The following is a 27267-nucleotide window of genomic DNA, read 5'->3' on the forward strand; positions in this document are numbered from 1 at the left end:
AAACAGCATGAGATGTGAGATGTTCTTCCAGCAGGTGTGTGACACATTGAGGAGACAGGTGGACCATCTCCATTGGGATTTCCTTCACTTTGTTTCATGTTACCATGGTGACATCTACAGGCCACAACAGGACAAAACAAAATTTTTGGAGCCAGTGTTGTCTGAACACCAAACCAGTTTCCTTGAATGCATCTTTTCTGTCTCACTGAGACTCCAAGGATGAGTCTCCACTTCAGATTTCAACTTGAAGGGAACAGTTGTTTTGTTTTTGTATTTTATGTCTCCAAATGAGTAAATATTGAAGTAGGATATTGACGGGTAAGGTTTCAGTCAAGTTGTTGAACCGGTTAATTTCATTGTTGGTTTTGATTCACAAAAAACTCAAGACTTGTCTTCACTCAAGCTTTATTGGCCCTGATCACATGACACTAAGATACTACACTACACACAAACAAACACACAAACACAGATACACGACAGCCCAGGCAGCTGCATATTTCAGTTTCATAGATCTCTCTCTCTCTATATATATATATATATATATGTACGTATGTATGTATGATCATCACATATTCACGGTGCAGTATCATCTTCACACATTGTTTAATCAGAACATTAATATTAACACTGAGTGAACCATCTAGAACAGAAATGGGAGGTCAAGCTGCATTCAACCAACTGCTGCAGAGGCACAATGTTCACAATCATACGGCACCTTAAACAGATCATGCTGAACACAAGAGGACACAGATACAAACTCTCTGCCACACACTTCATGTTGAATGCAGCTCAAAGCTCAAGTAAGTCTCCAAACACCACAACATGAAGAACAGGTAGAATAAATATATCTGCAAGTTTAGAGTCACACAGTCTGTCGGAAACATCTGGTTCAGTCAGTCTGGATCAATACTTGGACTGACCAATGTTTTCATCTCCTGGATGTTTCTATTGCTACAAATGTTTTTCCTCAATAACAGAGACAACACTTCATTTATCACTTTCTAATCATTCACTGAGTCGTGTCCTGGGAACCGGTCTGTAGTTCGGACTACGTCCAGGAGGAAGGGATGAAGTTTTCATTTTTGTCTGTTCAGAATGCAATTAAAGAATTCATTAGGAAAACACATCAAAAAATAAAAAGTGAAGTTCAATACATATTTTTAGTTTGCTAATTATTTTCATTGGTTATAATATATTTCATGGCAGATTCTGTAGAATCATCATCATCATCATTGTGTTGAACAAACATAAAAATCCAAACAAATCAATCAATAAATAGATCAAGAAATACATTAAGATTTGTGTAAACTTTACACTGTAAAGAAAAGTAAATCACCGTAAAAACCGACTCCAGCACAGCTCAGTGACAGAGTAACTGATCTGATCCCAGACCAGCGGGAACTTGTCTCACCCCCCTGACAGCAGACAGACTGCTTATACACATAGTATTGCAGAATTACTAAGCTGATCATTTTCTATATTTTCATAATGATAATAATTTCATTATTGTTCTGAACAGCAACGTTGACAGAAACACACCATCGGTAGACAAACACATTCTCTCTCTCTCTCACACACACACACACACACACACACACACAGGGGCTGGTTAACCGTCAATAGAAGACTGGGAGCTCTCTCCGTGGGCCGGACTGCCTTTACTGGGCCGACTGGGAAAAACACAAACACACAAAGGAAGAGAAAAGAGAAGAGTCAATCAGTACTCAGAAACCTGACAACACCCCTTCCCCCCAACTAATTCCTGCTGACGTCTGATTGGCTGGAGGTTTGATGTCATACAGACGGGTCCTGACTGGGGCTGGTTCTGCTCTGAGGGGAGAACCAGGAGAACCCAGAGAGCCCAAGTGTTACCAGTAAAAACTTGTTGGTATCAGGTAGAACCAGAAAGAGCTAATTTGGTTTAACATAGAAGAGAGACAGACAGGGAGAGAGTCTGTCGCAAATCTTTGATGCTCTCAATCATGTGGTTAATTAGAATTCTGGGGAAGTTGGTGGGGTCACATGGTGAGGACAGCAATCTGATTGGACTATGAAGCAAGCACACACACACACACACACACACACAAAATTGGTCAGACAGTGATGTCACACAGACAGCTGACGTACCATTGGGGAACTCCTCACTGGTCACTGATAGAGATTCTGAAAAATAACCATATATGGTCAATATTAGGGGCGGGGCAAGAGGCGGGACTACCTACTCTGGCACACCTGAGTACTTCCTGTTTAGAATCAAAAGGATCACACAAACAGACACAGACAGACTCCTGGTGGTTTGTTTCTGAGTCCATTGCAGAGGATTAGCATTTAGCCTTTCTTAGCAGAATCACAAATTGAAAGTGTTAGCCAAACTCTGTCAAATTAAATTAGCTCCTGTGCTAACCCTGCAGCAGGAAATGACATCAGGTCAACTCAGGTGTAGACTTGTCGTTATGATGTTACCATACGCCAACAGGGAGAGTTGTGAGTCTGTTGTCAGCTGATGAGTTAAATCTTCACGCAAATAGCATGCAGTCAGTTTTTTCAGTTGTGTTAAGGCGTCATCTGAACCTACACAGTGCATTTTGTCCCTTCAGCTAAACTTTGCGATCTCCTGTGTCAGCCAGCCAAGCTAACCCTCCCTGCCCTGGACTCAGAGACATGGACTTTTCCTTTCATTTCAACTGGATGTCTGGAGTTAGAAGATGAATATGATGGTGATGATGATGATGATGATGGGCTGAGGGAGGAGAAGAAGAAAGACATGTTTTTCTTTTCCGTGTCTGTGCAGGTTGTTTTCGGAATGCTGTCGTCACCACCAACAAAGAAGAAACCAGTTTTTCTCCTGATCTTGATTCTTTGATAATTAAATGCTGATCTAATAACACGATGATGTCACCAACATGGTTGTATTTTGTTTTAAACTCATTATTTAACTTCATTCTTGATTTTAAGTCATGAACTTAGTTTTTAAACAGGAAATGAACGATCTGGTCAAATGTTGCTATTGAACGTCTTTGCGTGTGTGACACTCTAACTGGACGAGGTCCTCAACACCTGCAAACATCTGGAACCACCTTCATGCTGCATTTAAGCCACATCACAATGTGGGAAATTACAGTTGAAGCCTCATGTTTCACATGTTTCCTGTTATTCACCTTCTGCTCTGCACACTTTGTGTGTGTGTGTGTGTGTGGGTGGGTGTGTGTGTGTACCTGGGGACTCCAGGTGGGGGTGCTCTGTTGGGCCGTGAGGGGACAGAAGGTGGGGGTCCTGGGTCAGGTGACACTGCGGGACGAGAGGGTGGGCCAGGGGCTGCGCGGCCACCTGGACGAGGCGGTCCAGGAGGGGCCCGACGCTGTGGGGTTGGACTGGACATGGGCGACCTGGGCAGAGACCAGACCAGCTCAGTGACCCTGGATAAACCATCCTGTACCTGAGTAACAGCTCATTATTGCTAACTTACCTGCGTCCCGACGGCATCCCTGTCACTTGCAGCCAGGAGTCATCAACAGGTGGAGGCATCGCTGTGGTCACGGTGGACGTGCTGATGTCACCAATGATGTTGAGGCCTTCACGCAGAGCATGGTACATTCTCAACATTTCATCACGGTGCTGAGCCTGAGAGGGAGAGGGGCACACAGAGAGACAGACATCAGAAGCCATCAGAAGAACCTGTCAGTCTGTCTCCCCTGTCCGTCAGTCTCACCTGCTCCTGGGATTCTTCCATCAGGGTGTTCTGGTCTCCACAGGAGTACAGCTGAGCCAGCAGGTCAGCGTGGATGAACTCTTTTGTCTGAGGAGCAGAAAGAAGGATACGTGATACATGACATCATCTCAGTTGTTTGTACGTGTGTACAGTATGTGTAGCTTACGTTGTTGACCATCAGGTGCATGATGGTCTTAGGTATCAGGTCTCTGACAGTACGGTGGATAATGGACAGGTAGGAGTCCACCAGATTCCTGACGATCTCCACCTGCCGCTCCAGCTGAGGGTCCAAACTGTGGATCTGTCCATCACCACTTGACTCCTCCGCCTCCACCTGAGATGAAATGGCTGTCGATTAACCATGCTCCGCCCCCCTCTGATCATACCTGTCTGTCTGTCTTTCTCAGTTTCTCAACATTTATCCTTCACCACTGGTTTCCTGGTTTCCATGGTTACAGAATGGACTGTCATTATTGATGATAGAAGGAGATACCCACCTTCTCTTTGTCCTAAAGGAGGAGGAATACAGAATCAGACCATGTTTATATGATGTAACTATGTGACATAATCATGCAAAATGTATGAGGTCATGTGTTGTACCACGCTGCGTTCAGGGTACACTCCAGCTCGTAGGAAAGAAGCCTTCCAGCTGTCAACCTCTTCCTGCGACTCACTGGCCAGCTCCAGCTGACGATAGTCCTTATACACGTTCCTGCAACAGAGACATCTGTATGCTGCCGATCGGGAATCAGTAAAGACTATCGATCAGGGCCTCACTCACCTGTGCTCAGTGTTGAACAGAGCAAAAATGTGTTTGCTCGACATGAAGCTTTTCTCAATGTCTTTGAGTTTCAGGTTGTCCACAGGAAGCATGTACTTTTTCTCCTTTTCCTGCAGGGGAAAATGCCACAACTCAGAATCCAGCTGACCCAGATCACTCAGCTCCAGGTTCTGGTTCAAGACTTTGATCTGACTGATGTGGATCAGTATCATCGTAGATAAAACAAAGTTTCTATGTTTCTTTGTCTCATTTTTGTGTGTCTGTGTGTGATACCTCATCGTCCTTGTACCAGGACAGCGTCTCGGCCGTCAGGACAAACCAGTACTCTTTGGCTCCACCCTTCATGATGCCGATGTTGTTAATGGTAAGCCAGCCTTTACGGATCACCTACACACACCAGGTGAATCATGATGTAATCACACCTGTCACTTCTCAGTGATCAGTCACGACTGGAATAGGTGAGCCCAACCATTATTAAAAACTTTATTCAACATGATGCCAGCTGATCCGTCCATCAGCTCGTTGATCAAAGCATTAATTACTGATCAGCTGTTTCAGCTGCTTACTCTGCAGGTGAATGAGTGACAGCGTTTCCTGTCAGAACACACACAGAACCACTCACCATGATTTCGTCCTAGTTGCCGTGGCAACAGAGGCGGGTTGAATAATGAAGAGAAAGCATGAGAAGAGAGAAATGAGAATGAGGAGACTTGTTCCACCTTGGCCCACCCCCACGAGGTTACCTGCAGGGACTCACCTGGTTTCCTGCTGTTTTCTTCTTGTTCATCTGGCTGCTCTTCTGCTGAGCACTGACACAGAGAACATCACATCAGTTACCGTTCACATCCATGTTCAGATGTTGATCCAGACAGATGTTTGTTTATTTCTTGTTCTGCTTGTTAGCTCTAATTGATTAGGAGATTACCAGACTGACCATCTGGTGATAAGGATGATGAAGGTCAGTGTTTCTTACTTTGCAAAGCCAATAAAGTCCTCATGGTTCGTGTTCATGTAGGCCAGCTCGATGTCAATCAGCAGCATCACCTGGAGACATGCAGACAGATGAACATATTTAACTAGACTAAATGCTAACAGGAAGCACAAATGTGACAGACCTGGTCTTTGGTACGGCTCTCTCTATCTCTGATGTGCTGTGTCACGATTCTCTCCATCTCCTCTCTGAGCATCGGATACTGAGCCAACTGAAACCACAGGAAACACACACAGGTCAGAGGTCAAAGGCTGTGCAGCCTCACTCAGCTTCAGTGAGTTATTGAACACAACTGGTCAGAGATTAGTGGAACATATTCACACTAATGGCCGTTTACATCTTACTCGCTACACAAAGCTCCCAACACAACTCGTTAACTGGTGAAGTTTTCCACTGTCAGATGTTAAATAAAGAAAATGTACCTCAGCGCTCATTCAACTAGTCAAACATATCACAGCAGCATTAGCATTAGCAGCAGTACCTTCTGTGCACACTGGCGGACTGTGTTCACAAGCTCACTGATCACCATGTCAACACACTTCTGACACGGCTCTTTGATCTGAGCGATCTGGCGCTTCACGATGGTCTCGAATGCCATGTCAGGAGTGAACAGACCAGTCCTGCGGAGAGACACACACTGTAACACTGACAGAATGTAACATACACCGTGACACTGTGACATACACTGTAACACACCTGATTCCATGGATGTTCTTGATGGCATAGCTGATCTCTTTACGAAGGGTTTTCTCATCGCCCTCCAACTGCTCACACACACAGACACACAAAGGGAATGACGTTTTGCTCGTGAGATCTTCATTGCTGAAGATGCATTCATCACCCTTTTCACACTAAATCAATCAAACCTAAGTGGTTTTATCTGTGTTCTAACTGATTCATCAGTCTGGCTACAGTGGCTGGGCTAACAGCCCCCCTCCGCACCTTGACCAGTTCAAAAGGGAATCTTTCATGGAAGATCCGGTTGATCTTGGCTCCTCCTGACAGTTCGTACGTGTCGACCTGATCCCCAGATCCTTCGATTCGCTTCTCAAAGTCCACAGCAAACTGCTGCACCATCCTGTGGGGGGACAGAGAGCCTCAGTGTGTATGTGTGTGTGTGTGTGTGTGTGTGTGTGCACTAAGGTGGTTAAAATCCTACTTATCAGATAGACATCAGTTTGTTACTGTTAACAACAGCTCCTCCTCATGTACTGTAGTCAGTCATGGAGTCCCGCAGGGTTCGGTACTTGGACCAATCCCATTTACGCTTTATCTGCTTCCTCTAGGCAACATTATCAGGAAACATAGCATCAACTTCCACTGCTATGCAGACGACGAGTTCCTTACTGTCCTAGCAGGCCACTCCGCTCTCTAGATGGAGGTTTACTTGTGGTTCCTAGAGTCTCCAAGAGTAAATCTGGAGGCAGATCGTTCAGTTATCAGGCTCCTCTTCTTTGGAACCAACTTCCAGTAGTCCACTTCCGGGGGGTGGACTGGACTGAGCTTCTCTCTCTCCCCCTCTCCCTCCCTCTCCCCCCTTGCATGCTCTGATGAGAACCATGCTTCTTTAAAATCCCTGTTTTTCCCAGTTCTAAGCATTTATACTGCATTTACTAACCATGTTCTGCCAAAGTCTCTGTCTCTCCCAGTTCCTCTCCTCTATCTCCCTGTCCTCATCCTGCAGGTGGTGACTCATCTCCATCCCATGTTCCTGCAACACCTGCTGGTCCCATATTTCATGAATTCTCAACTCCATGAACTTCATGTAGCAACATGTTCCTGCCTATAACCCCCCCCATGCCTATGTCTCTCTCTCTCTCACTCTCAACCCCCCCCCCCCCCCGAGTCTGGTTCTGCTCGAGGTTTCTGCCTCTTAAAGGAAGTTTTTCCTTGCCATTGTCGCCAAGTGCTTGCTCATCGAGGGATCTGTTGGGTCTCTTCAAATAAATTTATAAAGAGTTTGGTCTAGGCCTGCTCTATATGTAAAGTGCCTTGATGTAACTTTATTATGATTTGGTGCTACACAAATGAATCTGATTTGATTTGATTTGATATGTGTGTGTGTGTGTGTGTGTGTGTATGTGTACTCACTGCAGCAGGGCCTTGGTCTTGCGACTTGGGTCGTCCGGTCTAAAGTTCTTATATTCTTCCACCTCTTTCTCAATTGATAGCAGCTGACTCTGCAGTTTGCTGCGTAACCCCGGCAATGTTTCCCGGATGTGGTTGGTCAGTTGCTGTAAGTGACAGGGAAATGCTCTGTTACTATGGTTACAGAGGAAGCACAGCAGGTGGGCATTTTTTTTTTTTTTTTTCAGTTTTGATGTCAACAGATGTGCATCTAGAAACACCTGAAACATTTCTCTCTGAGAGTGGAGAGAGTAGAGATGAAGAACAAACACACTCTCAGGGTTGTTCTAAGGACAAAAAGAAGGTAGAAAATAATATTTTGGTCAGGCCCAAGCTCCTTTACCTTCCTTTTTTCCTCTACTGAACGCCTCCAGAAAGGGTGTTTTTGTAAAGAAACAACCCCATTTAGTTTAGTTTCCTCTGTATTGTTTGTGTCCGCCATTTCGCTCAACTAAAGAAAGACCAGAAATGAACTGTCCAATCACATAAAAAAAAAAAAAAACACACAACATGCTGATCGCTGATTTGCTGCTGAAGAGAGCTTCAGGTCACATGCTCAAATGTTCGAGGGCTTACACTGGATTCTGTTTTACCATGCCTTCACTTCAGGAAGTGAATGAAATAAAATGAAAATCATTTTAGAACCAAATAAATATTTAAACAACATTTAATTACTATTGGCAGTCACCCACAGACTGTAATAAATTTTAATAATTCTTTTAATAATTATTTACATCTTACAGCACATTTGTTTTTTCTTTTGAGTTTCATCTCTTGATTTGATTGGGAGGGCGCCCTAGCACCGTCCACTAACCAGCCGTCACTGGTTCTGAGGATTGTTTTTGGACATCGTAAAGACATTCTGATGACCCCTTGAGTTTTTAGGTTGGCTCACGGACAGATTGATATCTGACAATGTCTCCTAACAACTAAAAACCAGAGGAATTCTGGGAGTGTAGCTGTTACCTGGTTGAGGACTTTCTGTAGGTGGGCGGTGCCCATCCGGTCGGCCAGGTGTCGGTACGCCGGGTGAGACAAGAAGAACTTCCTCTCACCCTGTAGTGCTGCATTTATGTCTTTCTTTCCATCAATGTCCTTCTGACTGCGATTCACCACCCCAATGTACCCTGACAGATCAGAGTCCATTACAGTCTTTGCACTGTGGTTGCTATAGAAACCAATATATCTGTACCTAAGAACTGGTTGGACTATGTGCTGCAGCTCTCTGGTGGTTTTCTGTATCACTGCTGAACAAATTCCCTGGTTCCCTTCCTGTTCTATGCTCTGTCTATTCCTGTGTGTCAGTTGCTGCTCATCTACTTCCTGGTCACTTGGAAACAGTTCAAAACTTGTGGTCCAGGCTGCATGTTCTGGACTCTGGTCCGATCGATAGTGTTCAGGTGTTTTCTACCTTGTCTCAAGAAGTCAGTGAAGAATCTCTGTACCTCTGCGGAGCGGGAGCAGCTTGTTCTCCAAGATGTCTCTGGCATCAGTTCCTTCATCCATTAGATCCAGTTTGGTGATCACACCAATGGTCCTCAGACCTGAAGACACATATTGAACCCTCACCTACAAAATCCTCAACAATCCAGTCAAACCCCCACCCCCTACAGACTGAGGTCCGGATGGTGGAGGCGGTGGACTCTGACCTTGTGGGTCGACTTCCTTGGCAATCTTTAGGGCATCAGAGTTGGCGAGGTCAGAATTGGCAGGAGAAACAGCCAATAGCAGGCAGTTATCCTTGGTTACGAACTGCATCAGCATCTCTCTGATTTGGTGCTCGATGTCGGCTGGCTGGTCTCCAACTGGGACCTTCGTCATCCCAGGCAGATCCACCAGGGTCAGATTCAACACTGAGACATAGAGAGGCAAGCACAGTTTAATGAGTCTGAACAAGGACGTGAAAGATGCATCTATGTGTGCTGTTACCAATGGGGGAGTAAACCCTCAGGTTGATGGGGACTGGACTGATCCCCTTGTTGTGTCCCGTCACCCGGTCTGTCTCAGCTTCGATCTCCTGGCGAACTTCGTCGAAGTCGGTGAACTTCTTTCCTTTGCAGTGAAGAAACTCAGCATATTCTGATCACACAGAAGACAGAGTCAGATCTGGACTGAACCAGGCCAGAACCTACTAGACCCGACCAAGACAGGAATGGACTATACAGGAGTGGACCAGGTAAGGATATCTGTCTTTGTCTCTGTTGTCTCACCTGTGGGACAGTTGATGAGCTGCAGCACCAGAGGGCGGCGAGTGACAATCCCCGAACCACGAGGTAGGAAGTCTCTGTGGGGGGGTGAGAACCAGAAACTGGCTTTTAAATGTGTTTGTGTGCTGCTCTGTTTTATAAATTCATTCATCTTCATCCTTTCAGGATGGCTGGAGCCAATCCCAGCTCACATTGGATGAGGGGCAGGGTACAGCCTGGACAGGCCACCAGTCCATCGCAGGGCCAACGCACAAGGACAAACAGAGACAAACAACCACTCACGCTCGCATCCACACCTACAGTCAATTTAACCTAGACGGTGGACGGTGGGATGTCGCCGTGCTGCCTCCTGTTTTATATATTTTTCACAAATCTTTGGAAGTCTTTCAGACTCCAGTACTTTGGGACTCTGGGACCCTAACCCTGTTTTCTGCATCATATTGAACAGTTTTTGTGATTTTAGATAAACTTTTCATTATTAATTCATGATTTATTGTGATCTAAAACAGCTTGGTGGTGAAGGTTGAATACTAAAAATGGAAATTAAATCACTACAAACAATAAATGGAGGTGAAATATTGATAAAAATGTCTTAAATCTTATGATTTGGTATTCATTATGTCCTGTAATGTACAATAATGTCCCCTCATCCAATGAGATCTAATTGATCAACTGATCTATATATAATAATAATTCAACAACATTCTGTCCAAGGTTTCCATTTTTACATTACGATTCAATTCATGTTATCATGTCAATTCATGTGATGTCACACACACATATATGTATGTGTGTGTATTTATATATAGAGAGAGAAACAGGCAGGCAGACAGGCAGACAGACAGGCAGACAGACAGGCACACTCACTTGCCCACGAAGTTCTCCAGCACCGAGCTCTTCCCGGCGCTCTGCCCGCCCACCACTGCGATCTGCGGCAGGTCGAAGCTCGAGTTGTGGCCGATGGAGGAGAAGGCATCCTGGAGCCGGTTCACCAGCGGGATCAGCTCCTCCATCCCCCGGTTCCCCATGATGGACAGGCGGGCGGAGGGACGGAGAGACGGGTGGAGGCTGGTGATGGAGCGGGCAGCAGACCCGACGGTCGCTCAGTCCTCTTGCTCCTCGTGCAGCTGACGGATCCGATCAGCTGATCGATAACCCGTATCGGTGGTCGTGATGAGGATGATGGTCCAGCCGTGACCTTCAGCTCTCTCCTCCTCCTCTGCACCAACACACCGCATCCGGTCTACACTTTCAGAATAAAAGTCAGTTCGTGGTCGTCTTATTAAAAATTGTCACGTGATGTCCGTAATTTGTTTTAATAGGAGCTGATGTAGTTTCCGTCACCCACAGAGATAATCGATTAACGTCCCATTCCGATCAACAGCTCATATCGATCGAAGAACTCGGCCCCCCGTCTTCAGCCCCCAGCCAATATCCACCTGAGGGGCCAAAGCCGTGTCATACCCCCGCCACGCCCATTTCCGCCGACTAACGTTATCTTTAGAAATTGAACCTCAGTTTCAATGTTCAGTTATTAGCTGATTATTGGATCAGTCATCTGGTCTGAACAGTAGACATGATTTATATGAAGGAAACACTGAAGTAATAATTTATAGCAAGTTCACACTGAATTTTCTTTTCCTTTAAAAAACAGACTGTAAATAAAAACCGGCTCAATCGGTTCCAACACAATCAGATCCAGCTGGAAGAAAACAGCAATTCATAAAATCACCCGTTCAGCCAGTCAGCTCAACAAGTCAAAGTGAGCAAACAGTCAGGCGGTTCAAACGCTCCAAAAAAAAACAAAACAAAACAAAAAAAAAAACCCCAGCTGATTTAAAACCAGGAGGAGACCAAACATGTTTTAGACATTTTTAGGAAGTCTGAGTTCACAACTTCCTCATCAATAATCATTTAGCGGCATCAAACCTTTCAAATCAGACTGGCACTTTTCTAATGACATCATTTGGCCACGCCCTCTTCTTCTTTGGCTGCCATTTGTCAGGCCAGGACTCAGATAGGACTCAGATGCAGAGGCTTTGTAAGACAGACTTTATTCTTGGCAGCAATGATCTCAGACCCAAGTGAAAAAAGGAAACAGGGCTACGAAACATTAACAACGGGAGAAAACAAAAAACACTCCGTAGGGAGGAAAAACCTGACTAATAAACTCACTCACGCTACTAAGCGGAGGATCAAGATAATTCTATGAAAACGTTATTAAACTCAAAATCACTCTTAACGAGGAAAACACAAAAGCTATGAACATTAATCTATCCAAAGAATTTACAAACAAAAAGTCACTCATGCAGAGGAAAGAATGAAAGGCTATGGTGAAAAAGGGCTAACTCTGGTATAGAAATTACCAACAAAAATTCACTCAGTTGAGGGCTGTGGCATGGATGTAGTGCTGGTGTGAGACGTGAATCGACGACACACTGGCACAAGACAAGGGAAAGACAGACAATTGGACAGGTGGAGACAATTGGTAATCAGGAGGACACACCGGAGACATGAGGAAAGGCAAGTGTTCTGAAACGAGAGGAGAGTTAGGCATTTCAAAATAAAACAGGAAATGACGAGACACAGTAAGCCCAGACAAGACAACCTCACCACGGTGTGACACCATTGCACTTGAATGGAAAATCAACTTTATTGTTCAGACCAGGTCTGTTAATTACGCTGCTGTTTTCTTCAGGAAGACCAATTTTCATATTTGACAATGTCATCCTCACATTTAATTTATAATTGGCTGATGTCTATGGGACGGTCACGACGCTCCTCTCATCTCAAACCAGATTCTGGATTCAAGATCCTGCAGGTCTCCGATCTGTATACCTGTTGCTGATGTTTCAGGTCCATCAGTCCTGGTCCAGGGGCCTCTTTGACAAAGACTATGGTAGCAAGCTCTTGACAGAAGAGCTATGCACTATGACCCCCCTCAGCAGGGTCTGGTGTTTCAGCCTGAGGACACGGTCACAGGAAGACTGGTCAGACAGACAGGCTGAGGGAGAGACAGACAGACAGGCAGACAGACAGTTGTGACAGTGTGGTGGTTCAGTCCCAGCAGTTGTCTCTTGGTGTTTAACAGTCTGTCTGGCAGGTTAGAGATCTGCAGGGTCCTCTGCACCAACTATGCCATCACCTGAAACAAACACAGATGAGGCAGGCTGACAAGTAACACAATAGACAGATGGTGCAGGCCAAAAGACAGGTCCCGTATCTCTTACCCTGATGAGGACAGAAAAGAGCGACCCGCTGCCCTGAGACAGGTTTACGTAGGGGTTGAGCAGGTACTCGTGCAGCAGTGGTTGTTTGAAAGCCGACAGTCTGGACAGAAGTGCCGTCAGCTTCAGGTTCAGCTCATACGGCTGAAACAGGAGTAACATACAGATACCGATACAGATACAGTCCTTACAGAAAAGTCATCAGAGGACAGATCCTGAGGGACTGATTTACCTGCTCCAGGATGGGTCCCAGACAATTAAACACAATGTTGAACAGATGACCCTCAAAAAACTCCTTACCCTCACTGGAGGTGAAGGAGGGGGGAGGAAGGCTGAGCAGCCAATCCCAGGACTGGGAGAGATTCTGACAGCTGGCCACCTGGCCACCAGAAGCCTGTTAGACTGGGTCTGGACTCCAGTTCTGGATGTGAGCTGACTGGTTTATACTGAAGCTGAAGAATAAATCTTACTAGTGTGTGAGTGTCGTGAACATATGATTCATATCCTCCTTCCTGCAGCAGCTGAGCTGATCGAACCTCCACAGGAACTAAACACAGAAAACTACACACGTGCACACAAAAAATTACCAGATTTCCAGAAGTCATTTGCTCGGATTGAGGGTCAAGAATCAAATAAGAGGCTCATGATGGTGATCGTTACCTGATGATGACATCTGTAGCTGAGCTCCGTCCATAGGGAGGAGGGGGGCCGGGAGGGGGGTGAAGGAGCTGACCATCTGAGAACAGGCTGTCAGAGAAGAAGGGGTCGTCCTCCAGACCACTGAGATGAGACGAATGCACAATCAGAGGAACCTGCAGGACTTGTGGTGCAGACGTGGTTCAGGACTGGATCAGGTGTTGGAGACTCACTTGCTGTCCTTATTGCTCTCGGTGGGTCTGTCACCCACGCCAGCTGCCAGTGGACAGAGGTAACCACGCTACTCCAGGAAGCTCAACACCAGGACCTCCAGAATGTCCCTGTGAGGCTTTTGTAGTAATTCCTCCACCAGGGACAGAGACACTGATCTGAGGACAGACAGGGTCAGTGAAGACAGTATTTTTTACACTGATCCTATTTAATTGACCCACAAGGACCTTCATCCCTGACAGGTGATGTAGACCAGAAACCGTGAAACTGTTTGTCAGACCCTTGTCCCTCATAGTTCACCTGAACTCACCTGGCCAGAGATGTGGTCGCAGCGCTGCAGCAGGAGAGGGTTCAGGGTGTGTGTCCTCTACAGGAAGTGAATCAGCTGATCCAACAGAGAGGGGGACTTTACGAGTCTGACAGCTGCACAAAGGATGGAGGTGGAGACCAGGACAACCTGCTCACACCTGACCACCATACCCGGACGTCACGAGGATGATGATGGTGATGAGGATGATTATGGAGAATGTAAAGCTAACAAGACAAAAATCACGTCTTGAGGATCTGAGGTTGAAGAATACCCAACAACCACAACTGACGAATACACAGAGCACACTTCACTGACAGCACCTGCTGACACACAAAATGGTGTTTTCATGTGTGTCCTTGTCCTGGTCTGAGACATAGATATGCATGGACTCTGAACCCCCCTGGTCACCAGTGTGTGAAAGTGTGTTTACCTGCGTGCACTCCCTCATCAGGTGATCCAGGAAGTCCAACCAGGAGAAAAAACTGGTCACATGATCAGATGCAGGAGAGACTGACCTGAAGCCAGAGTGAGAAAACTGGGCTCTGAGGAAGAAATAGGAAAACTGTAGTAGTGCTGTTGTGCTAGTACACAGTGACAGGTGACCTCAGAGTACCTCCATGGTGTGGGGGGCCAACTCTGTACTGCTCCAGGATCCAGGCTGTCCAGCAGGGAGTACCGTTCCTGCAGCCTTTCAGCCAGCAGATCTCCCAGCCAGGTGTGATGGGACAGGAAGATACAGACTGGAGTCCAGAGAAAAGCAGGAGGCTTTCATGGGCCTTCAGACTCACAGAGTCCCTCTGTGAACAGACCAGATCCTGGATTATCAACAAATTTGATGAAGATCCATCACCTTCTCAGGCTTCATACAAGAACCATGGTGAAGTTTTCAGTGATCGGCAGGAATCAGTCCATCGATAACGATGGAGGAAAACCTCCACTGGGCTAACTGGCCTATCTGGTTACTGACTCATGTGCCAGTTGGTTGTAATTAACTGACCTGATTCTCAGTGAGTGTCAGCAGAACCGACAACAGGGGGCATGCTGATTGGACAGGACCAGAACAACACAAATCTGATTGGCTGGAGACTCATGGTGTCTCTGTGCTGTGATTGGAGGCTTGTGTGTAGAGGAGTGATTGGTCGGAGTCTGGAGTGCCAGCTGATGGTTGGTCCAGAATCTAATGATGTACAATCACAGTCAGTTAAGTTGGTAACTAGCTGGTAAAGCAGTTAATTAGTGTGTAAAGCTAGGTTTTTAGTTATCATTGAATCTAAATCTGCTTGGAAGACACAGGTAGTTAGAGACATTGGTTAGGTTTGGTAAGTTAGTCTTTGGTCTGCTGGTTACCTCCAAGACATATGTGAGTGTGTCCCATTCCAGTTTGATTCTGGAGCAGATGACCAACAGGAACTGTGCTTCCTCTTTTTCCGTTTGGGAACCAGGAAGTGCACACTGTGATGTCACAGTGACATCATTTGCACAACTGGAGATTCACTGGTCCTCAGTTTACCTGCACAGGTTTGTAGACTGTCAGCAGGTGAAGCAGAGGTGACTGCACCTGAGACAACAACTGAGAGAAGAACAACAGCACCTGCCGAAACACTTATTAATGTGTAAGTGTTTGATGATTTCAGAGCAAAGTGAAACTAGCTTTCCTTTAAACCAAAGATTGGTTCTGAGGGAAGCATCACTCTGACAGGTCCTCTTTCAGAAAACTTGTCGTCATGGAGACCAGGAAAAGAGTGTGATCAGTGTTCACGAAGTGTTTCCGCCGAGATGTGGGGCTTTAGGCCTTTAGCCTTTAGCAAGATGAAGGATCAGAGTCCAGAGACCTGAACAGATTCTTCTGGCTGGGGTAAATATTACAGACTCCCCAGGGTGGTTCAGACCCAGGGTCCAGGTCAGGGTTAGGGTTAGGGTTAGGTCTACGTTACCTGAGCTCCATTCTCCCGCCAGATCGGCTGTCCGTTAACGGGGATATTCTCCGGTTGATTACCGATTAGTTCCCATTTCACCGGGACATGTCCAAAAGTTCACAGACTGTCAACAACAGGGAACGACACATCCTTCCGCTGTTTCAGAATAAGACACATTCCAGATAAATATGATGTTCAAAGCAAGAGCGTGTCGGGTCACTGGTAAAAAGCCTAAAAAGAATACAAACAAACACAGTTTCTCCAGTGAAAACAACAACACGTGGTTCACACCAATAAATCAATACCTCACAGCCAAAGTTCTTCCTTCAGAGACGCTGTGAAAACCAACTGACAGTTTCAGCTACAGGGACCTGGGATCACTGTCCAAAGGTCAGAGGTCACCACCTCACCGTGACTGTCCATTGCTGACATTCCTTCTTATCTGGATCTGATCACATGATCCACTCAGTCTGTCAGAGACTGGTTTGGGGTTCTGCAGGGACTCGGACCGTCAGTCTGGTCCACTGACACTGTGGCTGATGAGGTGGCCTTCCTTTGTCCAATTCCTGCACACCTGAGAGACTTTGATCAGTCATGTCAACACATGAAACAGTCGCCATGGAAATGATAACCCTAACCCCAACCCTGGAGGAGGGGGAGCAGGAAGGTGGGGCGGGCCAGCATCCATGTCTTTTCCGCTGAACTTGAACCAGCCCAGGTCTAACTGCAGCGAACTGTGTCATTCCTGTCATTCCCTCCAGCTGGAGAATGAGATGAAGGCTGTTCCTCCTCATCTGTTTGCCAGTTCCACCAAGACCGTAGACTTCCTGGTCTGTCAGACTGGTCACATGACACATTGGTGAGCGGGTGTTTGTCATGTTGCTTAGTAACAACTTGTTAGCAAAACCTAGCAATAGCTGTGTGTGTGTGTGCATGTGTCTCAGCTTCTGTGGATTTTGATTAGATTGTATGATAAAACAGTGACTGATAGGTGTGATATTGATGACTGACAGATGGAGGAGGTTCCAGGTGAGCTTACGCAGGACAACCTTGCTCCAGATGATGTCATAATCTTAGATGTGTGGGACCAGGTGAGTTCTCTCCGCTCATTACCATGGTTACAGACCCAGCCCCAGGGTTATGGTTCCTGTTTCCTCCTGCAGGTGTTCGTTTGGATTGGAAATGAGGCTCATGAGGAGGGGGATACAGCATCAGGTGAGACACAGGAAGTCTGAGTCAGATTTCCGCCCACGAGACTCTGAACCCTGACTGTTGTCTGTCCAGCTGTATGCTACGTGGAGAGCGACCCGGCCACCTACAACCCTCAGATGCCCACTGTGATAGTCAAACAGGCATTTGTACCGCCAGCCTTCACAGACTGGTTTCTGGGCTGGGACCATGAGTACCGGAGCGCATCATAGCGGGCCTGTGACATCACTGCCAAGAAATAAAACTGTCTGTCTGCCTGCTAGACTTCACTATAGCAACAGTAATGTGGTTGTGTAATATTTTATTGGAGCATCTTTATAAATACTGATAAATAACAAGAACGGTGAAAGAACCACAGGAACAGAGTCCAGCAGAGGCCAGTGGAGTCCAGCAAAGTCTGGCAGAGTCTACTAAAGCCGGAAAGATTCCAGTAGAGTCAAACAGATTCCATCAGAGTTCAGTAGAGTCCATACAGGAGAAAAGACACGTATTCACAAACTTTCATCACAATTTACAGTTTGTTCTGTTTTACAATAAAATCTGATGTTTACATTAAAATCAGCAAAATTCTCTGAAACAACACAAACTAAGCTCAGCCCTCCACACAGGAGGGCGTGTCTGTTTAGATGAAGCTAAGCTAACAGTTTCCTTTGCCTCAGTCATGGTGCTAAGCTAAGCTAAGCAGGACTCACTGTGTAACAGGACTCAGTGTTGGGCTGCTCCTTTAAATCTCAATCTAAGGATGAAGAACCTGAAAAAGATAAAAAGATAAATCCAGCTGAAGACAGTCATATGTTGACCAATCAGAACAGAGCCATCTACCGCTTCAATTGGTCCTGGACAACCAAAGCCATATTTGGAAAGGGCCCATGTAATTGGACCAGAGCTGTAAAGTCTGGTGATGTAGATCTGTACATTCTTGCTTAGTTTGGTTGTTGTTCTCAGTTCTCAACAGGAAGTACCAGAATGTAAACAGGATATTATGTCAGACATGGTAAGATGTTCAAAGAGAAAAACATGCAAAACAAAAACAGGGAATAAGGGAATAAGGGACTAACCTAGCAACCTAGCAACGGGGGGAGGAGTCAGGTCAGAGGTGAGATCTGTGGCCATATTAGGTGACAGTTGATTGACAGGTCTACATTAACTATGATAAGTATGACAGTGTTGATTGGTTGATTTAGGAATGCGGCCGAAGAGGCGGCCCTGCTGCTAGTCACCTCCCACAGTTTGGCACCTCCCCCTCACTACAGCTATAGCCAATCAGTGCTCAGCAGCTGGCTGTTCAACAGTTGCCAGAGTTGCGAAACTCTCCATTCTCTGTGATCTGCAGGGAAGATGTGTTGCTAGGAGACAGGCCATTTCTTTGTGATGTCACAGCGTAGCGCTCCTTCAGTTGGGTCAGAGCTGCCATCAGGCGAGTGTTTGCCGCATCCAGACTGGCTATTCTCTTTTCCTGAGAGACAGACACATGAGAGTCAGACAGGAGAGAATCAGACAGGTGTGAGACGGACAGGATAGAGGCAGACAGGTACCTGTGCCTCGATGATTTTCTGTTTGGAGTCGACCACAGCCTGCATATCAGAGTGATCCTTTTTTAGCTCCTCCTCGACCGCCATCAACCTGCATAGGTGAGAGGTAAGACAGGCAGCTGTTTGAAAGAGACAGATGGGTACAGTGCTGTAAAGAGGAACCGGTGCTCAGACCTGCTGATGATGCTGTTCATCTGCAGATCTTTGTCGTCCTGCAGCCTCCTCAGTCGGCTCTCTGTGTCCTCCAGACGAGCCTAAAACACAAAAGCACTCCTATTGGTCCAGCAGCGTCACATGACTGTGCATCAGCTGAAGTTCTCCACAGGTGAGAGTCAGATGGGAAAGACCAGGTACAGACCTGGTATTCCTGCAGCATACGCTGGTTCTGCTGATCCTGGACCATGAGGCGGGCTTCACACTCCTCCTGACGCAGAGCTGATACCCTCAGCTTCTCCTGCAGCACAGCGATCTCCTGTTGGTACTGAGACATGGATATAGAGAATGAGAACCAGAGCCAGAACCAGAACCAGAAGAACCAGGAGAGTCTCCTACCTTCTCGATAAGAGGATCATCATGGCGATCATCCTCTGTCTCACCATAGGAGGAGGCAGAGTTCATGTTGAGCAGCCATGCTGCAGTACGATCCAAAGCACAGGGGGAGGGCGCCTGAACACACAGACTCTGATGTTGTCACCATAGAAACATGAAGATGCAGGGAAACTTTCACACCCTCCACCTGTCATTTCTCTCTGTTGTATGATTGCCATGTGACCCTGTCATGTGAATATCATGTTTCCATCTTGGTTACCTTGGCAGCCGGCCGTTGTTTCTCAGGGCTTTCTCCTTTAGATGATGATGACGTCTGTCTGAGCCGCGATTGGCCAGTGCTCGGCCAGTCTGGGCTTGATGACATCATGCTGCCAGAGGCGGGACGAGCAGGATAGGCTGCGCCTCCACCACCAAGCATGCTGGGAGGAGTACGGCCTCGAGGAGGTCCTGGGGGAACAGAATTGGGAGGAGGGGGCTGATCAATGCGTCTCTGAGGACCTGAGGAGTTCTGGCGAGGAGTGGCGGAGCTACCTGGATGGCAAACACAAAGCAAAAGCAGACAGTAGTAAAGGGGGTGTAGCAAATTATATTATCTGGGTTGTCCTTGCTACAGGATAAGCAGATAGTTTTTTTGGCTCCTATGATGACATGAAGCGTGAATTTAAACTGTGGACCAAGGTTAAATATTAACCTCATCTAATGATATATTAAAGGTCCCTAATATCGGTGCACCTGTCAAAGTCTCAGTGAGAGACAGAGCTCGTCTAGAATATTCCTCTCCGCTGCTGCTGCTGGACATGGCCGACGTCCTCTCCCCCCTCTCCCCTCCTCCCAGTCCTACAGACATCTGCGTAAGAAACGCTGGTTTTGTTGCCATGGCTACCCTGTCATCGACGTTCCCCTGTGACCCCACGGACCCATCAGAAGGCGTGGTGTCTGACTGCTGCTGTGGTTGCCGTGGGGACGAGGTGGTCATGTGATACACCGGATTCTGGAAGGAGAGGGGGAGGAGCCCTGTTCTGCGTTGCCATTGGCTGTCATCAAGGCCATCTCCGGGGGAGCAGTCCTGCAGGTCGACCAGAGAGAGACTGCGGTTCTCGCTGGTCAATTGTGGCCCTTCCCTTCTGCTCCCATTGGTCAACTCAAACCCTGCCTCATTCTCATTTGGCTCTGAGTAGGATGAGCTCGGAGCTGGAGATCCCTGCCGGCCTACAGGAAGTGACATCAGCAGCACAACAGTAATTAGAGGAAGGCGGTCACAAAGTGAAGTCAGAAGACAGACAAGCTGATTGATTAAAAGGCAGGGGTCGAAGGTCACCTGATGCAGGCTGCAGGCTGGATCCTTTGGTTACAAAAAACAGATCTTTGTTTTCTGGAGTTGGAGATGGAAGTCTGGTGAAGTCAACCAGGCTAAAAAACACACACACACACACACACACAGAGATGTTTGCTAATCATCAGACTGTAAATCTTTCTCACCATAGCAACCACATTGTATAATGACAGCTCCGTCACCCTAAACACATACACTAACCACTTGTTAATGTATGTATATTGGATGCTAATGCTAACTGATGATGCTAACCCTCCGTCAAGTCCCACGCCGCTCTGCAGGCCGATGGAGGGATTACACGTAGTCAATGGGGGGGACAGGGGTGGGGATAGAGGGGGAGGGGACAGCGGGGGTGGAGACATCACCCGGTGAGGCTCTGGAGTTGAAATAGACATGGCACCAGGATTGGGCACGCCCCCTGGATTAGCCAAAGCTCCTGACACTTCTCTGAGGATCCGAGGAAGAGGACCGAGCTTTGACAGACAAGACTGGAGAGAAAGACAGGTGGAGAGAGAGAGTCTGTCACTGATCTGGATTTCATTGGAGATTTGTTGAGTCGTTGCTGCTTTCGTGTCCTGAACTGATCTACATTTGATCCACATCAGTCTCAGATCGAAGAGCATGGATGGAGGTCTGAGGAACAAAGGTTCAGGAGCCTCATGTTTGGAGGAGATCTCACCTAGTCAGTGTTTTACCTGGTCCAGCTCGGTCAGCAGGGTGTGCAGGATGGACAGTTCTCTGCCGAGGTCGATGTACCCGTCGAAGCCTGCAGTGTGGTTCAGTCCGTCTGGGTTGGAGATCTCCTGCAGGAAGCGCTGCATGCTGCTCCACTGCCGCTCCACAAAGTCATTCATGAACAGCATGTACTCCTCCTTAGTGCCAAACCTGGAGCAAAAGTGATCACTCAAAGTTCCTTCAAAGTAAACCACCCCCAAGTACTTCAGAGTAAAAGCCTGGACTTACTTGCTGAAGTTGGCGAGGTTTTGGATAACTTTGGCGATGAGGGTCAAAGTTCTGGCTGTGCGCTCATCAGGATATTCCTGCATCAAGTCGAACAGTGATGGTGACATCACAGCTGGACACAGGAAGCGTAGGAACAATGAAGCACTGATTAGCCGCTCGCTGATGTCTGGTCGTCCTCGGTTACCACATTCCTGTCGCCATGATGCAAACACCTCCTTTAGCTCTCGGGGGAAGACCCTGATCGGATGATGTTATAACATAGGTCAACATTACAGGCCAGGTGTATGTTCAATGTGTGTTCTGCATAGGGGTGTGTACCTGTACGAGTCGAGGATCTTGCAGAAGGCAAGTTCGCAGCACATCCTCAGGTTAGCCTGATGCTCCGCAAGGTCAGAGGTCGAACAGCGAGATGGGTCGACCTCACAGTTCTCATCGGACTCATACAGAGCTTTGATGAACTCACCTGAAGGTGAGGAGAAGATAAGACATGAGCATCTAATCAACTCAGTCCAGCTACAGGTTGCTGTTTGAGTGTTGGCTTTGGTTGATTAAAAAAAAAAAAAAAAAGGACACAGACACCAAAGGGTTAGAACGTCTTATGAACAGCTGAGAAACGTGAAGAATCAGATCAGAAATACTTTATTAATCCCTGAAGGGAAGCGCTGCTCTATCTCATCTTCTGATAGTTATGGAGCTGTAAAGTCTGATGTCAGTGGGATTAATCATTCTCTGCTGTGGCCTCTCTGATCCACCAGGATCTTCTGAAGTGGATGGTCTGAGAATTTTAGGTTTTTGCTTTACTCTGTGTGGATAACCCCCCACCCCCCAGCCCCCAATGATTCTGATCTGGTTCTCATCACTGAACCTGCTCTTTCCACAAGTTGACCAGCTGCCTTGCATCATTTTCCCCCCCTTGCCCTCACCCAGCAGACTGCAGCATAGCACAGAAAACCTTCCACCACAGACTGGTGAAACGTCTGCAGCTTCTTTCTGCAGATGTGTGAGAATCTGATCCTCCTGTGGTGTCCATCTTTGTAAGGAGACCAGTCCAACTTGTTGTCCAGGTGGACTCCCAGTCAACAAATACTTGAAGAGCAGCTGGAGAACTTCTAAAGAACAGCTGCTCATTTCAGTCCTAACTGATTTAAACACACAGAACAGACACACACATATACACAAAGTCTCTCTGTAAAATGTGTATACCAAGGGCATCCTGGAGGTATTTTTGTCCAATCAATTTCAAGTATTCCTCGATACTTTTGGTAGCCAGTGTGTTCTCTCTGAAGATCAGCTGGTCATTGTCACGGCAACGGTCCACCTCCGCCATCATGAGGTCTGTTAGGAACTCCTGCAGACAGAGGTTAAAGGTCAGCTAATTCAACCAGGGCCGGGAGAGGACACAAACATACAGACTCACATATTCACATACTCACTGATTCACACTAAGCATGTGCGAGCTGGTGTGAACAGAGGCCACTATTCAGTGAAAATATTACGTAGGAGGAGCAGAGTCAAAGACACATGAGCTAAAAATTAAAATGAGTCGGCATGGGCTGGATCTTTCAACGTGGGGCAAGGTCAGGTGTGGTGGATGAGGCCGTTATGGCAAATTTATTCTTAAAGTGGGAGTGGTCTGAGCAGGGGGCGGATCACCTTGGCCTTCCCGGTGCTGTGCAGTATGTGGACCAGCGCAGCAGCCAGCTCCTCCTTGGCCCTCAGGCTGAGTGAGGCCTCCAATGTGGAGCAGAGCAGCAGGTAGTTGGAGCTGATGTACTCAGCAAACTCCTTGTACTGCTCCATCGGCAGGATAATGATGCTCTGGTATCGCGCTTTGATTCGCACTGTCGGCACAGACGACTTCCCTGAAATGCAGCGCTGTCATGTGATCAGCTGGATGGACCTTCAAAGAAGCTTTAATTTGTCTTATGTACGTACCCCGACTTGCACTGGGTGTGCTCACTGAGTACCACTTCTCCACCAGCTGTCTGCTGGTCACCATGGCAACAGGGATGTTGACCAACCCGACATAGCTGCTCTTGTCCTTCTTCCTCTTCCTGTCGGTGTCTTTGTAGAGGTGGAGTGTCACGGCACTGACGGATGGCAAACTGCTGAAGTCAAAGTGCTCTCCCCAGAAAATGTTGTCAGTTTTGAGCTTACAGGACGTCCGAGCGTAGAGACAGTCGTCCAGACACAGCTCGACGAAGTACCTGTGGCACAAGTACTATGTCAGTACTTCAGTCAGTACTCTGGTCAGTACAGCAGCTCAGGGTTAGTGACCTGAATGACCTGTGAGAACAGGAAGTTATGCGTGTGGCTTTGCCCCCACCTCTTTTTGGCGGGAAGGTCCTTGGCCTCGATGACCCAGAGGGTGAGGATGTTCTCGAGCCGCCGGCTGTTGTCTTTGTTGGGATGGACGGCTCGTCGCAGATTCTCCATCCATTTGTCCCTCTCCGCTGCCGACCGGCACGAGAAGCACTTGGTGCCTGTCAAGGTTGTTACCTTGGAGACAGGCCAAATGTCACTGGAGATGGGAGGGTCAGCTTGTGTTTCTGGGCCTGTGTGTAACGTAGTGTTGTGTTTCAGTCTGTTGTGTAGTGTTGTGTGTCTCTTTTGTACCTCAAAGCAGTAGTCCTGCCCCAGCAGGGAGGAGTGAACTGGTTTGATGATCACTGATTGGTCCATCCTGAGCTCCAGAGATGACACACAGCCAGTGCTTAGCAACGACTCTTGGCTTCCACAACGCAGCCGCCGCATCACACACCTACAACACAACAGAGGTCAGAATGAGGACATAGTAAGAAACACTCGGGGTGAGGGTTGATGACAACAAGAACTTGGAGACCAGGACAATAGAGCAGTAAACAGTGTGTCGTGTAGGATTTAACTGGCAGGCTGTTCGCTTTACCTCCTGGTCTGCATCTGCTCAAGGAGTCTGTACCATTGGAGTTATCGAGGTAAGTTCAGGTTAAATCCTGTGTTTTAGGTTTCTGAGTTTCTGAGTTTTCGGTCCTACGAAGCTGGATCTCTTCTTATCAGCTTATCACCATGCTAACTGATGCTGAATGGCTAACAAGCTCCAGAGCAGTTTATGTTGGAGCCTGAGATCACTGAGTCTAAAAGCCCGGCCCTCTGACCAATCAGGACTCTGAGAAAGTGACATCACAGTCCGAGGATGACCCCACAGAGCTCTGAGTGGACTGTCAGAGGATCCTCAGAAGAACATCAGTCTTCAGAGACCAACAAAACCAGTTTGGTCCTTCAGAGTTTCTATATGAGACTCTGATGACCAGCTGTACTCAAATCTTGTTTTTTTCCCAGAATTCCTTCTGTCATTTTGAAGCTGAAGTCTGTAAAAAAAATCTGTAAACCAGTTTTACTTTTAGCTTTTATGCACTTAAATACAAACTTGTTGACAACCACTCCGACCGACCTGGTTGACTTGACCCGAGTTGATACCCAGCGTGGGACAGAAAATGTTGGTTAAATGAAGCCGGACCACTGAACATTTCCTGATTTGTTAATCCCCCTTCATGGTACAGAACCCTGAATCCTGATTGATGCAGATGAAGAGACCTGGATTTCCTTCTATCTGTCTGAACTGGTTCTGACGATCTGACTGAAACAACAGGAGGGAAAAAGTGACCTCTGATCCTGTCACACACACACACACGCATGCACACATGCACGCACGCACGCACGCACGCACACAGACACACACACACACACACACACACACACACACACACACACACACAAACAAACAAACACACAGGATGATCTGCAGTAGCTCTTGTTGTCCCTTCGTTAGCTTGTTATCTCTTATTATCTTGACAAGCTGCTTAATGTTCGCAGCTTACTGAGTGAATTCTTCAGGGATGCTTTTGTGTAAATCTGTCTGTCTGATTCTGTGTGTGTGTCTGTATGGTGGCTAGCTGGATGCTAACATACCATGCTAGCTGAGAGCAAGCTGAAGTGCGCACACACAGACACACAATAAAATACAGCATGCATCATCATGCAAATCGGGTGGAAGACACCACCATCAATAACCCCCCCCCCCCCCCCCTTAACACCACCACACAGACACACACACACACACGCACACACACACTGCAGCCCATTTATGCATGCAGAGGACAAAGGCAGCAGTGCAGATACTCACTGAGCATCCTGAGGAAGGGAGGTGAGGGGGGGCTATGGATCCGTGTTCTCTGTCAGCAGGAGGAGGAAAATGGAGAACCTAATCGGTGGGTTCAGTCTGAAAGCTGATGACCTGTCTCTCTCTCTCCCCCTGTCTGTGTGTCTCTCTGTCTGTTAGCTTGTTGCTACTGATGCTACACGGCTTCAGCAGCTAGAGCTCCCCCTCCCCCTCCTTCTCTCTCTCTCCATCTCTGTCTCTATTTGACTCGCCCTCCCTCTCTATCAGCAGTTGCCCCTCCCCAGCAATGAGGGTGTCCTACTTCCTCTCCTTGTCTCCTTTCTTCTCTCCTTATATCCTTTAACCACACACACACACACACACACACACCTGTCCACAACTGGACAGTCAGGCCGGTCAGCCTATCCAGACAGGTCGACTGACTGAGGAAGAGGCCAGCAGCCTGAAAGCTGCAGAATTGTGGGTAGTGTATTGATGATTGGTGTGTGTGTGTTACCTGGTGTCAGTGGCGGGCTCAGCCTTCACACTGCTCTGACGACAGAGTTTAGGCTGAGACCTGGTCCGACGCAGAGACTGCTTCAGCCTCCGGGACAGAAAGCCCTGAAACAAAGGAGGGGATCAGCTGATCCAGCATCAGGTAAACAGGGGGCACCTGGCCCCAAATCAGCTGATGCAGGCTCATGATGAAATCAGAATCATCTGACAGCAGACAGTCCAGAGACCACAGTTCTGGACTAGTACCCTGATAAAAACACAGCTGTGATGTCACAGCATTTAACCTGTAGGGGGAGCCAATCAGCTGATCAACAGCTGCTCAGGCTATGTTGCCATGGAAACAAGGAGCCCAGCTGGGGCGAGGTGTGTGTGTGTGTGTGTTCACCGTCACTCTGGCGGCTGGTGTATCCACAGCTGAGCTACTGGGCATGCTCTGTCGGCGCGTCACCCTCTGAAGAACATCTGGAAAAGACATGATGCATCATGGGAAGTTTTGACCAGCAGTCACCACCCTGCCTCTCAAGAAGTTGCTGAGTAACTGACAATGACAGCTGTTTCCAGGGTCAGGGACGCAGTGGATATGTTAGTTTGACTTCAAATTTCTAAACAAGTTTCTAAACACACACACACACACACACAGACAGACACAATGACACACACATACACACGGTGACACACAAGCAGAGTCTTAGTTAACACAAATTCTGTCAGTAATTTATGAATGAATCTGTTCTTGAAATGAATTATTTTGTGACCTCATTGTAATGTCACTATGATGTCACACGATATCATCCAGTGGCTCTGAGGTTACTGCAGGTCAACTGGTACCCCAGGCAGTGTCGGTCATGTTGCCATGGTGACTGACATCAGATATCAGATTATAAGATTATTA

The 27267-nt window shown here is 47.2% G+C and overlaps 3 protein-coding genes across 3 annotated transcripts; all 3 read right to left on the reverse strand.

Moving 5' to 3' along the window:
* Positions 1-1345: 1345 nt before the first annotated feature.
* LOC115048376 (dynamin-1-like) lies at positions 1346-10843 on the reverse strand. The gene is made up of 23 exons (XM_029509814.1): positions 10683-10843; positions 9819-9892; positions 9538-9687; positions 9258-9461; positions 9054-9152; positions 8575-8735; positions 7573-7715; positions 6424-6559; positions 6178-6245; positions 5963-6101; positions 5606-5692; positions 5464-5534; positions 5248-5299; positions 5113-5124; positions 4764-4877; positions 4491-4600; positions 4310-4421; positions 4207-4218; positions 3876-4043; positions 3710-3796; positions 3467-3621; positions 3216-3386; positions 1346-1670 (listed from the first exon to the last, which is right to left on the reverse strand). Exons 1-23 carry the CDS (start codon positions 10841-10843, stop codon positions 1610-1612), a joined length of 2547 nt encoding a protein of 848 aa, XP_029365674.1. The 3' UTR covers positions 1346-1609.
* Positions 10844-12709: 1866 nt separating this feature from the next.
* Positions 12710-17013, reverse strand: LOC115048509 (protein FAM160B2-like). Its single transcript, XM_029510005.1, is given in 16 exon segments — positions 12710-12780; positions 12861-12960; positions 13046-13186; positions 13275-13421; positions 13513-13603; positions 13703-13822; positions 13912-14062; positions 14210-14376; positions 14463-14539; positions 14650-14761; positions 14833-14950; positions 14953-15016; positions 15217-15396; positions 15567-15671; positions 15715-15810; positions 16861-17013. Coding segments are annotated over 16 exon segments (1893 nt in total).
* Positions 17014-17637: 624 nt separating this feature from the next.
* LOC115048510 (disabled homolog 2-interacting protein-like) lies at positions 17638-26805 on the reverse strand. The gene is made up of 20 exons (XM_029510006.1): positions 26761-26805; positions 26377-26480; positions 24338-24482; positions 24048-24220; positions 23657-23928; positions 23375-23583; positions 22925-23069; positions 22040-22184; positions 21722-21958; positions 21454-21643; positions 21057-21246; positions 20158-20634; positions 19685-19956; positions 19429-19542; positions 19235-19357; positions 19051-19130; positions 18880-18967; positions 18403-18800; positions 18037-18095; positions 17638-17754 (listed from the first exon to the last, which is right to left on the reverse strand). Exons 1-18 carry the CDS (start codon positions 26803-26805, stop codon positions 18630-18632), a joined length of 3180 nt encoding a protein of 1059 aa, XP_029365866.1. The 3' UTR covers positions 17638-17754; positions 18037-18095; positions 18403-18629.
* Between the last annotated feature and the right edge of the window lie 462 nt (positions 26806-27267).

The sequence above is a fragment of the Echeneis naucrates genome, chromosome 9 (assembly GCF_900963305.1).
Source record: "Echeneis naucrates chromosome 9, fEcheNa1.1, whole genome shotgun sequence".
Taxonomy (NCBI): Eukaryota; Metazoa; Chordata; class Actinopteri; order Carangiformes; family Echeneidae; genus Echeneis; species Echeneis naucrates.

Bases quoted from the DNA above. Each gene is read 5' to 3' on its own strand.
- LOC115048376 (XM_029509814.1), bottom strand. From the start codon at position 10,843: ATGGGGAACCGGGGGATGGAGGAGCTGATCCCGCTGGTGAACCGGCTC. The intron at 8,736-9,053 runs GTACAGAGATTC...CTGATCTGTCAG, and splicing joins GCTGCTCCCGCTCCGCAGAG to GGTACATTGGGGTGGTGAAT. The intron at 7,716-8,574 runs GTAACAGCTACA...TGTCACTTACAG, and splicing joins TACAGAAAGTCCTCAACCAG to CAACTGACCAACCACATCCG.
- LOC115048510 (XM_029510006.1), bottom strand. From the start codon at position 26,805: ATGCCCAGTAGCTCAGCTGTGGATACACCAGCCGCCAGAGTGACG. The intron at 23,584-23,656 runs GTACGTACATAA...GCTGCATTTCAG, and splicing joins CACACCCAGTGCAAGTCGGG to GGAAGTCGTCTGTGCCGACA. The intron at 23,070-23,374 runs GTGATCCGCCCC...CTCTGTCTGCAG, and splicing joins ACAGCACCGGGAAGGCCAAG to GAGTTCCTAACAGACCTCAT.